Raw genomic sequence first — 13,741 nt, 5'->3', positions numbered from 1 at the left:
CTCTGTGGGTAGATGTGCCGTTGCCCCAGCACAGAGTTTGCCAGTTTGTTACTGGAAAGCCAGAGGGACAAGGCACTTTGCAATAAATAAGTGGGTCTTGGGTTGCAGTTTGGGCACTTGGCTTCTAAAAGGTTCACCATCACTGCTTTAGTGTAAATCAGGAATGGGCAATTGTGGACATGGAGGCTGCGACTGGGAATATTCCAGTGCTGATGGTTTTCTCCATGCACCAGACGTTTGTGGGTTACACCCACCTTTTTAAAACTGTTTTGCAAACATGACCTAATTGAGGTGTTGGCCTCCATACACTGCGGCAAAGGAGATGGGCGACTCAGAGCAGCCCCCAATGACCCAGGACCTTGGCGACCAAATAGCCCAATCCCAAAGTGGGCCGCCACCGTGATCCTGAACAGACTTTTGGCAGGAGCAGATTTAATCTGCTCCTTTTGCCAGCAACATCAGGCTGCCTTAACACCTGGAAACTGCTGTATTTGGACTGTCTGTTTCGAGCCATAATTTAAATTGAGAAGCAAGTCCTCCTAGGGGCACACTTCTCTATTTGGGGCAAAACTTTCTTCCAGCATTGTGTGTGTGTCTGTGTGTGTGTGTCTGGGGACTGCACAGAAAGACTATGTGGGCTGCATGTGTTCTGAGGACTACTCAAGTCCCATCCCTCCTGTAACAGACATGAACTGTCACCCAAAACATCTGGAGAAAACTAAGTTGGGATAGACAATGTTATAGCCACCTAAACACGAATAAGTGTACTGTATATTATATCTTCTTTCAATTGTTCTACATTGTTGCTGGAACATCCAAAAGAAAACACACACCAGTAAAGATATTCAAACTACATGTACACCCAAACCTTAGAATCTTACCTACAAAAATATTCTTTCAAGTATTATAGCAACAGCATTTCAACATAAAGAAAACATCAGTTGGAGTTAACATCCAAAACATCTATGAAAACTGAATTCAAGTACAGTTGTCCCTCCCAATTCGTAGTGATCTGTTCTGGACCTATCACCAGGTTTTCTTGGCAAGTTTCTTCAGTGGGTGCTTGCAACTGCCATCCTCTGAGGTTGCAAGAGTGTAATTTGCCCAAGGTCACCCAATGAACTTTACGGCTGAGTGGCATTCGAACCCTGTTCTCCAGAGTCATAGTCTAACACTCAAACCACTACGCCATGCTGACTATCTAACATGTGGTTGTATTTAATTAAACCGCTCACCCGCCTATGCAATAACATACCAAGCTTTCTATAATCCCAAGAAGAATGAAGCATCTCTCTCTAATGTTTCAATTTATATTTCACACGTGTGAAAAATATCTTAGAACAAATATCACATGCTAAATAACTTTTAAATATTTTAAATATTAAATAATAATGTGATGTCAGATGCATAGAATGAAGGCTATAAAACTTAAGACATTTTAACTTTTCTTGAAGACTAAATGAACTGTAGGAGTTTGCATCTATTAATTGATTTTTAACCAATTAATTTTAATTAATTAAAACAACAGTATTACAAAATATAAATAGCAAAAGAAAGAACAATAACTATCACGTCTAAATATAGCTGCCCCTCCACATTTTCAGGTTTGACTTTTGCAGATTTGATTATTCATGGATTTTATTAATATGTTCTCTCTAGGAATATCTAGGACCTCCAGCACAACTCTATGGTCATTTTTAACCAAAAGTCACATTGAAGGACTTAAGAGATTCCTAGAGAGAACACTGCACTAGGCATTTACATCTCCTCCAGCACAATTCTATAGTGAATGTCTGGCAGGTGTTGACCAAAGAGTTGCACAGGAGGACCTAGAGATTCCTAGAGAGGTGTTCTCTCAGGTAACAGCATAATGTTTTTGTTATTTGCAGGTTTTTTCACATTCACAGGGATTCTGTGCCCCTAACCCCAGCGAATGTGGAGGAATGAGCATACACTAAAAAGAAATAGCAAAATACACAGATGTATCCTTTTATTCAACTGTCTGCAGGAACTTGTTGCCATTCAGTAACTCATGTTTCCTCATCTCCTTATTTCTTTGCAACTGATTAACATCCCTACAAAAAGAATCAGGGATCACAGTGTGCACGTGCATGAATACATATGAAAGGGAAAACAAATATCTATAAATAGATCATTTTCTGTTATTCTTCTGGTCAATCTACACAGCCCTCCACATTCAGAGGTTAGGGGCACAGGAACCCTGCAAAAGTGGAAAAACCACAAATAATTCTAGGCCCTCCCAAATCATATTTAACAAAAGTGTGATCTGCAGATTCAATCCACCATGGATGCCTTCAAGGAGGTGGGGTTCCTTCACAAGGCAGAAGTGGCCAGCTTACAAACCTCATTCGCAGCCTCTTAGTTTCATAAGCCTTCCAGTCCCTATTAGAAATGCCATATGATAACAGCAGAGGTGGCAACAAATAATCTGTGAATAATCAAATCCGCAAAAGTCAAAACCACAAATGTGGAGGGCCGACTACATTTTAACATCAGTTTCTTTGATGATACTATTTCCCACTCTCTTAATTGTCATTCATCTCTGGTGTCTCCTGTAGTTATTTTCTGGTGCCTGGAAATCTTGTCTAACTGCTACCATTAGAAATTGCCTAAGATCTTTATGAAGAAAATGCTTTATGAATTTCCTCAGTGCTTCTAAATGGCTTAATTGTACAAAGTGATGAGACATATTTGGAGGAACTGCTAACATGGACCTCCAAAAAGTTTGAACAGGGAATCCATTCCAATACATATGGATCAGAAATCCCCTCACAATGCAGACCTTCCAACAAAAGCAAAACAGATTTTTGTTTTTGTCATGTAGCTTATCTGGGGTCAAGTGCTATCTATGTGTAAGCTTCAGATGTGCTTTTTCACTGTTGAAACTGATGTCACTGATATAGTTTTTATGAACCACACAATTGTCTATAATGAGACTTGAGTATCCATAGTTTTTGTTATCCATGGGGGTCCTTGAACCAAACCGCAGCAGATACCAAGGGCCCACCATATACATTGTGCTCGCGTTGTATGCTGGCGCACTATATGTGAGTTCAAGTTCATGTTGAAGCTGCGTGACAGTAAAATATATGGTGCATGCGCCCATGGTGCAGACGCTGTACATTGCCGCAAGCATATGCCCCATTGTTTTCAATGGGGCACAAACATACATGAAATTCCCCTTATGTGGGGGGGGGGGATCCAGAACAGATCCACCATGTAAGGGAAGGACCGACTGCATTTAATGATCTGATTTGCTTACTTTAATGGATCAATTTGCAGTCAAGACTTTGTATTGGAACCTTTGGTACCTATGGCTGATGTGGTATATATCCTATCAGCTGAGGCAGGTTTGCTTCAACTATTAGATTTCTTGTGTGAACTATTTATTTCTCTATCACATTAATAGCTATGTGGTTTTGAGGATCGAGCATGTGTCCAAAGGGGGCAAAGAAGTTATGTGGAAAGGACCAATATTTTACTTCAGTGACTCTAAATTTTTAGTTGTTTTCAGAGAATAATTTTGTTATCCTGGATCTCATCCAACATTCAATTGCAGTTTTGCAGCCAGTGAATACACAGAAGATCTAGGAGGGCAACAACGCTTCCCTTTTCCTGGCCACAAATCAGGAGCTGAATTATACCCAGGATCCCTCCTCCACCCTATGTCATCAACAGGATTCTAGCCATAGTATGGGGACATCAGAATATTTCATAAAATTATCCTCTAAACTATCAATCTCAGGGTGCTTCCCATTTTTACTTGCCACCTTTATTTCCTCTAGTTACTATCTAATTTAAATCAATTTGTCAAACTGTTGTTAATAGTTCCCTGGTTAATTTTAAACTTGGCATACATCCTAAGGAGACCCTTGGGATTGGCAACTGGTGTTTTTATTACATTAACAAATGTTAATTTGTCAGATGGACATGTATGAAAGGTGCATCTTCAGCCATTCAGTGGCTGACTTCCCTAAGCAGTCTGTAAATTTGCAGTCACCATAGTTTGAAAGTATTGGGTTGTCTGATGGACCAAGCCACCCCTCATAGACTTGGAAGGGGTAGATGCTTTCTTAAGGGGTTGTAGTGGTGAATCACAGAAGAAGGCATGCCTAGGAATCCCAGGAGTCACTCAGATGGGACAGGCACAGCATGTTCAGCTCTAATACCTGCCTTTGCTAGAGGGCCTCTGTGTAACAAAGGGTATTCTAGCCCATATTAACAATAAATTCCATCTTAAAACAACCCTGCAATTTTATTTTCAATCCTTAATTGAATTCCATAAATCAATGCAGAATAATGGTATTGTCAAGGTCCCTAACATGAAGATGATGTTTGAAGATGTAGGAGGCAACATATATTTTTAAAGTTCTGTAATGAACACAGCACATCTAAATAAAAATGCAGGTGGGGGAGAACAACCATTAGCAGCATGTATTTTTCACTTACCTAATCAAGATTAAGAAATGTCTGGGTTTACTATCATTTCTGTTCATATCATGAAAATACCCAAAGGTTGTTTTTGGAGTACTTCACAGAAGTATTGTATAAGGCTACCTTACAACAATTTATTCCCTAACGCAGATCAGCAAATGGAACCCCAGATGAGAAATTAAGATTCAAGGGGCCCAAGCCATCTTTTTCATTAATAATTTTATTATACCCAAGTCCTTTCCAGGTAAGCACTCTCTAAAGATGCCAGCCACAGATGCTGGTGAAACGCCAGGAAGAAACCCTTCTAGAACATAATAATAATAATAATAATAATAATAATAATAATAATAATACAATGATAATAAAGATGATTAATTTTCTGTCCTTTCATGATGAATATCTCCTTACTCTGCCTATTGGTAGGAGTGTGAAAGTACTTTAACAATATTATGGTCAAAATGCCTTAAATGCCTATTTGTCTACTTTTCCATTTGTAATGGTTTGAATTCAGTGGAGTTCTGCCTATGGGATTCTGCCTCTGAAGAAAGGAGGAAGTAATCTTTGCAATTTTCTTGTATCATCCTTCTAAGGAGATGGTCTAGGGGATTAGCAGTATGCTTCCATCAATCTAAAATTACTTTCACTTGCATAAAAACCTCATCATACTGCTTGATTACCTGCCACTTGTGATCAAGTAAGATCCTTATGAACACCCTAGCCAGGTCCCTTCCATTTTATGTTTGTAAATACAGAATTACACTGAATTTTTTACTGAATTTCATCCTGTTGATTTTCAGTCTACCCTGCCAATAGCACTGTGGGTTTGATTCTGTCTTTTACAGTGTTAAGCTATCCTTCTCAGCTTCATTACTATGCACACATTTGACATGCATACCTGTAATCTCTCATTTGTAAAAATGTTGACCAGCAGCAGACCAAAGATGGAGCCCCACGACACTCCAACTCATGGCTTTCTCTGATTGATACAAATCCATTAATGAACCCTCACTGCTGTTCTATAAATTGCCAATCCATCTAACAGTATCATACAACTTGCACTTTGACACTTTGTGTGTAGGGTAGCAAAGCATGATGAATGCGCTACTGAAATCAAGATATACTATGTCAACAATATACCCCAAATCTACCAAATTCATAATTCTTTTTTTTAAAGGTAAAATTAGTTTGGTATAACTTATCTGTGTTTGTTCCAGGTAATTCATGTATTCCTTCCTAGAGGTTCACACATTGACAACTTCATCACCTGTTCTCATTCTAAAACCAAGCTAATTTGCCTGTAATCTCCCAAATCAACCTCCCCCCCCCCTCTTTTTTGATGCTAAATAAAAAAATTAGCTTCCCTCCTCAGGTATCTCATATATTCTTCAACAATCCTCATTATCAATCTGCAGATCTAAAATGTTATTAGTTGGTGCCTTGAGAACTCTGCAATGTAACTTCTCTGGCCTTGAAGGCTAAGGCTTGGTGGTTTGCACCGGCCTGGGGCCAAAATTAGGGTTAGGTAGGGCTGGGCGTCCACATGCGCCACGTGTGCCCCAGCCCCACCCAGATGTTATGATCACACATGAGCATATCAATGGCAGGTTCTTTTTAGGCCTCCCAGAAGCCGTACCATTTGTCTGCTGCAGCCTCCATCCGGAGCAGAAAGGGGAGGCGTCCTGCCACCCCTTTCTGCCAGTATGTATCCCCCCTCAAACTCATTTAAAGCAAAGTGTCATTTAACTATCTTTTACCTAACTTGGCCAATAAGTACCTCCTTACACAGTTCATCTTGTTTGTTTCCACACTGAACACAACTTGGCTGGTGGAAGAAGACCGAAGCAGAACAGTAATTAAGTATACTGCTCTTTTGTCAGCCACTACCACTTCCTCAAATTCATTTAATCAAGCTTCCTGTGCATTTGGTCTTTATAGATCTCTTTATTTTTCTTCTCACTGGAAAAAATAAATTGCACCTTTGCCCGTTCTTTATTCACATTCTCCTATTCTTTATGAACTCTCCTTCAGCATTTCTATTCCCAGGATCTTACCCAGCTTTTCTCTGCGTCCCCTGAAAATTCAACATGGACTTTGAATTTTAAGACTGTCCTGCAAATTTTGTGAGATATATATCATCTCTACTTAAAAGCACATGATGTGATACACTGTATATGAAAACATGCTACAAAATAAAAAAGGTACCAGTAAGTTGAATTGTTCTTTTGTGCTTTATCACAGACCACTATCAAAATGGTATGGATGAGTGTTCTATGTTGTAGCACCCACCTTGTGGAATGATCTCCGTATGGTGACTAGGAAGGCTCTCAATGCAGAAGCATTTCAACTCTCAGTTGAAGACTTATTTGTGTGACCAGGTATCTTCCTGATGACTAACATTGTCAGTTGCCCCTACAGTTTTTAAATATTTTATTTTTCATCAATGTTTTACTATTTTATTTTATTGTATTTCTGGTTATGGAACCTTTGGGCTATCAATGACTCTCATATTTTGCTGAGCTAATTGTTGACATCCTGCCATTTTAAAAGAAAGAGCCATTCATGCTGCTGCCACTGCTTTGTATTGTTATACAGTCTGCCCACTTGCCTTCTGCGGATGGTCCCACTCCAATGTCCCTAATGGTCGCACATGTACATGGCATCACGGACATATACACCCTGCCATTAAAAACCAAAGGACTTGAGATCCCATGTTTTTTGGCATCTGTGGGGGGGGGGGTGGATGGGTTCCAGAATGGAACCCCCATGAATATGAAGAGCTGACTGTACTTTAATTGGTGATTTTTTTGTCTGTTGACTTGGGGGGGGGGGGGGTTACAATTTCTAAAGCATATTTTCTTTAAATGTTCCACATGTCAACATTGAAGGATCACAGAGCAAACAGCTGGACATTTATGGAAACAACTGGCTATGGGTATTCAAGAGGTAGGATAGAAGAGTAAATGGGAGTAGAAGTATTTACAGTAGCACTGACGTTATGTGACAGCATCTATGTAGCTGCTTAAATCTGTGGAAGAAAATCTATCAAGCTTGTGAACTGTGTAGTGCTTTTGCGTGTTCATAAGGGAGATTGATTATAGAAGAGGTTCACTAGATCTCAGAAGAGGACCTGAGAAAATGTATAGCTCAGACTGAACTGTAGCCCTGCCCTTAGCTCCAGCCATATTGTTGTGTATAACTGCCATGCAACATATGCAAAGTTAATCAAGCACTGGAAGGCATAGCCTGATTGTTTCTGGCTGAAATGCTACCATTTCTTTGTGATATGGTGGCTGCACATGACATTGTGGGTGGAACTTTCCAGTCAGAGTTAAGTTTCAGTCAGTCAGCACAACATATCCATTTATTTTATCAAGCTACTGACAACTGTAAACACATCACTCTGGATAAAGTGCCAGCAACAGTCACACTGATCTCTACTCCTGAACCTAATAGGGGCAATAACCTTTTTATACCCTGGCAAGACTACTAATTTTACAGAATTACAATGAATTTTTGTACCACTGTGAAGGAGACTTTAAAGCAGGCTGAGGGACACTTCAGGGCTCAGAGGGTTACTTTTGGTTCCTCTAAGGCACATAAGGCTTGCTACTGTGGCTACCATTTTGAGTGATCTGAAGTGATGTTCTATTACTACCAGTCCCTCTTGGGAAGTATTTGTTTTCCCCCACTTCTTTTGGATGGGGATCTCCAAAACAACAGTATAAGATAAAATCTGGCCTCATGGAGTAGGGTTTTTCAAACTGAAAAATGGGCTAGGGGTATTGCTGAAAACTATTAGAGGGGAGTGGGGAATCAGAGGGTTTCCCTCGAGGGCTACATACAGCCTACAGTTCACACAAATCATACCCCTTCTCTAGAATTCCATTCCAGTTTGGACCTCAAAAGCCCACAGAAAATGGATGGTGATGATAATAATAATAATAATAATAATAATAATAATACCTGTGATAAGATTCCATAGAAGCCTGCAGTGCACATGAAGCGTTGTACCTAAAGATACTGTGGTTACTGCTTTCCACAACTGTATATCTACATTTCTGCTCCTAGTCAGCACTTTCCTGTCTCTCAGAGTGATATGCCCTGGGAGGAAGGAAGAACAGGCTGCACACTGAGACAGGAAGCCCCTTTCTAGGTATCTAGCAGAGAAGCAAAGCAGGCTCCACAGGAAGAAAGAGTCTCTCTCTCTCTCCACAGGCACCTTACACTGCCCAGTGCTATGCGATGAAAGGAGGGAGGCTCCCTTTTTCAGCAAAGAAACAGAGCAAACTCTCTCTGCATTTGTGTGTATAAAATAACATGTGTGTAAACAAACATATACACGTGTTTCTTCAAATGAGTGAGTATGCAAGTATAGTCTGGTCCCACACTTTGTGTTTTGATCCAGTCCAATACTGATATGCATCCATCTGGATACACAAAGGTCTCTCATATGCTCTAAATTTTATTAAATCCTTCCATCCTTGTTCATTTGTCCCAAACGATCCATAACAAGTTTCTGAAAGTAAAAGATACTAATCATGTAACATTAATGTTCTGGCTAAACTGCAATTTTTCTATATGTATAGAAGTTTGCTAGTAACTAATTACCTTCAGAGAATAAGCAATTGTTCTCTTGCATTTTCAAAAACAATTGCCCAAATTTCTAAACCAGTGTTAGGAAATAGGGAGCATTCCTCAGGCTCACACACGCCTTCTCTCATCTCATGAATCTGCTTCTTGGCAAACCACCATTTTCACTAACCATGGTTTGCTTGAACAACTGTTTGCAAAACTGTTTCTAACCATGATTATAAGGTCTTAATACCCAATCTTAATACTTCACATATTCAACTCCAAGTAGCTGAATGAGGGAAAACTCGCATGGAGAGAAGGGAGCGTGCAAGACTACTGGACATACTATGTTTAGCCAGTTACAGAAAATGCTACATTTTGCAGTGCTTACTAAAACGATGTGCGCTTTATCAAACAAAAGACTGCACAAGCCCTCCACTCTGAATTACTAGTTACCATTCAAAGTGAGAATTATTTTCAGTTAACATCTTCAACACTTTCAAGAATATAATCTGATACATATTCCAAGCTACCAGTGTAAGTCTGTACATGAAACAGGTCAACAGGTGGCAGCAAATATATGCCACCCTGTACATCACTACCAATGGATTCACAGTGTAGTCACCTCAGAAAGAGAATGGAGGCATGGGAGACCCCAAAGCCTTTGAAGAGAACAAAAATATAAATAACTACTTAGTCTGATTCATCACCACCAGTGGTCAACTGGAAAAATAATGAAAATTTGCTACCAATTGCTGGAAACAAGGAGGAGTCACAAAACAAAACACAAAATTGGTTGTTTTAACAGTAAGGAGTCATAGTGACATAATCTTTTCTACCAGTAAGTCTTTACTAACAAAGACTGCTTTATGAATTGGGGGAGGGGGGGAATCATCTGTACAGCTAGGATATCACCATGGCACTATTCAATTTTACACAAATCAGATTAAGCACTAAACATTAGAATACTGAAATCAATTCATAAACTAACTGTATTTATGCTAAAAAATATAATATCAACAACCAGAGACACCTGCTTTCGAAAAGGTGTGTAATGGACTTAAGATGTTCTTGGATAAAAACTGAATACAAATATCTAGATCCAGTTAAACATCAACAGTGATATATATTAATTTTCTTAATATATTAATTTTCTTGCCATCAAATGGCCAAATGAAAGTGAACAGGATAAAAGGAGGATAGATTTTAAAAAGTTATACCTAAACAAAGCTTTGAAGTCTTTCATGTAATAAAAGTAATTTAATATAAGGGGAAAGCTTGCCTTTACAATGCATTTTGATAAATCTACTTCAGTGAACCTTATAAAATTCAAAATCTTAATATATATTAAACTAAATCTCAATTTAAATTAAATTTCAATTTTAAAAAGGAAAATATGTTGATGCTGTGGTCCAAAAAATACCCACTAAAGGGTCATAAAACTACTGTATTAAGTACCTTCAGTAAAGTGAAGGATTTCATTATAGAACTTGTTTTCCTCAAACTGTTAAGCACTGAATTGCCTTTTCAACATCTCAACCTGAACTATGTAAGTTCCAATCCTCATTCCTACCTATTTTCTAAAAGTATATATAACTATAAAGCTATATATAACTAGATAAGATAGTTTGCTAATGTTCTCTCTTGCCAGCTCCTGAGTTAGACATGTTATGTAAGAACATTTTCCCTGAACATATCTGAATTTAAAACACATTCTGCTAAGTGTAGGAAGTAGAGCATGATCCACACTGGTTTTAGTATGATATTACTGTCAAAAAAAGTTGAGTTTCAGTTTTTGCAACCATTAAGAACACACTGCCCCCACTCCCCAAATGCATAAAGTTCAAGAATGTTAACACTGTCTTAGAAATTGTTAAAACTGAAATAAATTGACCACTTATCAAAGCATAATAAAAAGATGCACTTTAAAAAAAATCAAAGGGCCCAAACAGACAGGTCAAAATAAAGGTGCTTCAGGTCACTTTGGAGGTATGCTGTTTAAATGACATGTGCATCTTAAGAGGCCAGAAGCTGCACCAAAGACACACTCCAGTTTGGCACAGCTTTTGGACTCTTAGGAAGCATGCATCATTTAAACAGCATGCCTCCAAAGTGACCCAAAGCAGCTTTCTGGAGGGTCACTTACTGCCATTTAATTAAACCAAAAGTACTTTCCATTACCACTTATCAATCCCATTTCCATTCTAAATGCACTTGCTTTTCATCTTCCCACCAATAAACCTCCATTTCCACAGTCAGATATCTGATCAAAAGACTTTTTGTTCCACTGGAGTCACAGGCATCTTGCAAGCACCTCCTTCCCTTCTTTTTGCAAAGGATGCTACAGGCATCTTCCTCATCTGTCTCCCCCCTCCCTGTAGTACTCCAGCTGATTTTTAAAATTGCTTTTTTTTTTATTTTTGAAACCCAGCAAGAGATTCATGACACCACCCCCTTGTCCCCAATTGGTAGGAGCCCCTTCCTTCCTTCCTTCCTTCAACCTACCCACTCACCTTGGCTTGAGGTTGGTGTCTTCGCAGAGGGCGGCCACCTTCTGCCCCACCACTTACTTTCCCTTCCTTTCCTGGTACATCTGGAAATGCATCCCTGCTTTCACCCCTCCAAAAGTCCTTCCAAACCTCCCCCTCCCCGTGCAAGGTGCCATTTACTCATCAAGTGAGGCACCTGGAGAGAGATACTGCATCCCCTCCCAAAACATAAAAATTATAACCCCCCAACCGTACCCACCTCATGTGCAAGTGGGGCACCCAATTCCCTCTTCCTTGGGCACCCAGAGAGATACTCCCTTCTCCAGAAAATAGTAATAATAATCCCCATACCTGTCCTGCAACCTTTTCCCCAGGCAAGGTGCCCATCTGCCCATTCAGTGGGGTGCCCCTCTTCTTCTGGCACCCAGAGGGAGATACTTCCCTCGCCAGAAAATAATATTAATAATCCCCTCACCTGCCCCCCAACCCTTTCCCCTGGCAAGGTGCCCATCGAGTGAGGCACCCCTCTCCCCCCTCCTTTGGTCACCCGGAGATACTTGCCTCTACAAATAATAGTAATAATAATAATAATAATAATCCCCCAGCCACCACCACCCCATGCAAGGTGCCCATCTGCCCATCATGTGGGCACTTCTCTTCCTCCTTCTTGGGCACCCAAAGGAAGATACTGTACTTCCCTGCCCACCCCAAAACAACAATAACAATAATCTCCCATCTGCCCCATCCAGTGGAGCACCCAGAGAGAGAGAGAGAGAGAGAGAGACTCTTCCTCCCCAAAATATAAAAACAATAATCCCACCAGACATGCAAGGTGCCCATCGAGTGGGGTGCCCTCCTCCCTCTTCCTTGGGCTCCCAGAGAGAGATACTTCCTCCCCCCAAGATAACAACAACAACACCTAATGTTCCATCTTCATCCTCCCCTCCCCAAAATACGATCTAGCAACCCCCACCCATGCAGAGAAAGGCCCTTCCTGCCCCAAAATCACAATAACTATTATGATTCCCTCCCTCCCCAACCCTAATCCGAACATGATTGTTGTTGCTGTCGTTGTTCCTCCTTGCTGCCCGTGTACCTGGGGTGCTGCTGTAGGTGCTGTGGCTCCTGAAGCTGCTCTCGGTGCAGTAGCTGCCTCCGTCGTCCTCGTCCTCCATGCCCTCGGAGTCCCCCCGGACCGCCGCCTCCTCCTCCTCTTCCTCCTCCTCCTCCTCTTCCATGAGCACCTCCTTATCATCGTCCTCGGAATCGGCCTTCTCCTCGGGGTCCCCTTCCTCCTCCTCCTCCTCGGACAACACACTCTCCTCCTCCTCTTCCTCCTCGCTCTCGTGGTCGTCGTACACCACTTTGCTGCTGCTGCTCCTTCTCTTCCTCCTCCGCCGCGAAGAAGAAGAGGAAGAGGCGGCGGCGGTGGCAGCAGGAGCCCTGCCTTGGCTGCCGCTGCTGCTCCGGCTCCCTCCTCCTGCTGCTGCTGCTGCCCTGCCCCTGCCCCTGCCGCTGCCTCCCCCGCCAGGGGTGCCTCCGCTGCCCGCCTTCCTCCGTCCTCCTCCTCCTCCTCCGCTGCCTCTGGGGCTGGAGGGGGCCTGGGCTGCCCCGCGGGGCTTGGGCCCTGCTGCCGCCTGGGCCGAGGAGGCCGCCCACCTGCCCCGGCTGCTGCCCCTCAAGCGGGACCTGAGGCCTCCGGTGGGGCCTGGAGGGGCGGGAGAAGCAGCCCCCGCCGCCGCCGCCGCCGCCGCTCCCTGGTTCTTGGGCGGCCTTCCTCGGCGTCCCCGCATCGCTGGGCGCTGGCCGGGCGGGGGAAGGAGGAGAAGAAGGCGAGAGGAGGGGGCGCAGGGCCCCGGGCCTCGAGTGCGGAGAGCGCCGGGGGAGGGGAGGGGAGGGGGAGGGAAGGGACGTCGATCTCAGCGCTAGGCCGAGGGCTTAATGCGAATCGCCGGCGCCCCGCTCCGGATCGCCGCCGGCCGCCATTTTGTTTCTTCGTCTCTCTGCCTCGGTCGGATCGCTCCGCTCTGACTGGGCAGGCCTTGGCCAGGGTCACGTGACACACGCCTCGGCGGAGGAGGAGGAGGAGGAGCAGGCGGCAGGGGGCGCTCGAGGACTGAGGAGGGTTCTTGGTACTCTTACCTCAGGGCCCTCGTCTGGCCCTCAGAGAAACTCTCCCCATCCGTCCTCCTCGCGCCTCAGTGTTAAGGTCCAAAACACAGACT

General features: G+C 42.5%; 1 protein-coding gene across 17 annotated transcripts in view; it reads right to left on the bottom strand.

Annotated features, from left to right (window-relative positions):
- BPTF (bromodomain PHD finger transcription factor) overlaps window positions 1-13,538 on the bottom strand; it is a 114,351-nt gene extending 100,813 nt beyond the window's left edge. For 11 of the 17 annotated variants that reach the window (XM_089540963.1, XM_089476724.1, XM_089476706.1 and 8 more), the window contains exon 1: window positions 12,613-13,538. In XM_089540963.1, the coding sequence (XP_089397089.1) occupies window positions 12,613-13,309 (697 nt within the window). In that variant the 5' untranslated portion in view covers window positions 13,310-13,538. The remainder of the gene's footprint in view (window positions 1-12,612) is intronic. The other 6 variants (XM_089476760.1, XM_089476784.1, XM_089476798.1 and 3 more) reach the window with 1 other exon arrangement.
- Between the last annotated feature and the right edge of the window lie 203 nt (window positions 13,539-13,741).

This window comes from Sceloporus occidentalis, unplaced genomic scaffold (genome assembly GCF_023333645.1).
Source record: "Sceloporus occidentalis isolate IW3139 unplaced genomic scaffold, rSceOcc1.0.p SCAF_1, whole genome shotgun sequence".
Classification (NCBI taxonomy): Eukaryota; Metazoa; Chordata; class Lepidosauria; order Squamata; family Phrynosomatidae; genus Sceloporus; species Sceloporus occidentalis.
The sequence above is the reverse complement of the archived record's forward strand: the minus strand, read 5'-3'. Positions and strand labels throughout refer to the sequence as shown.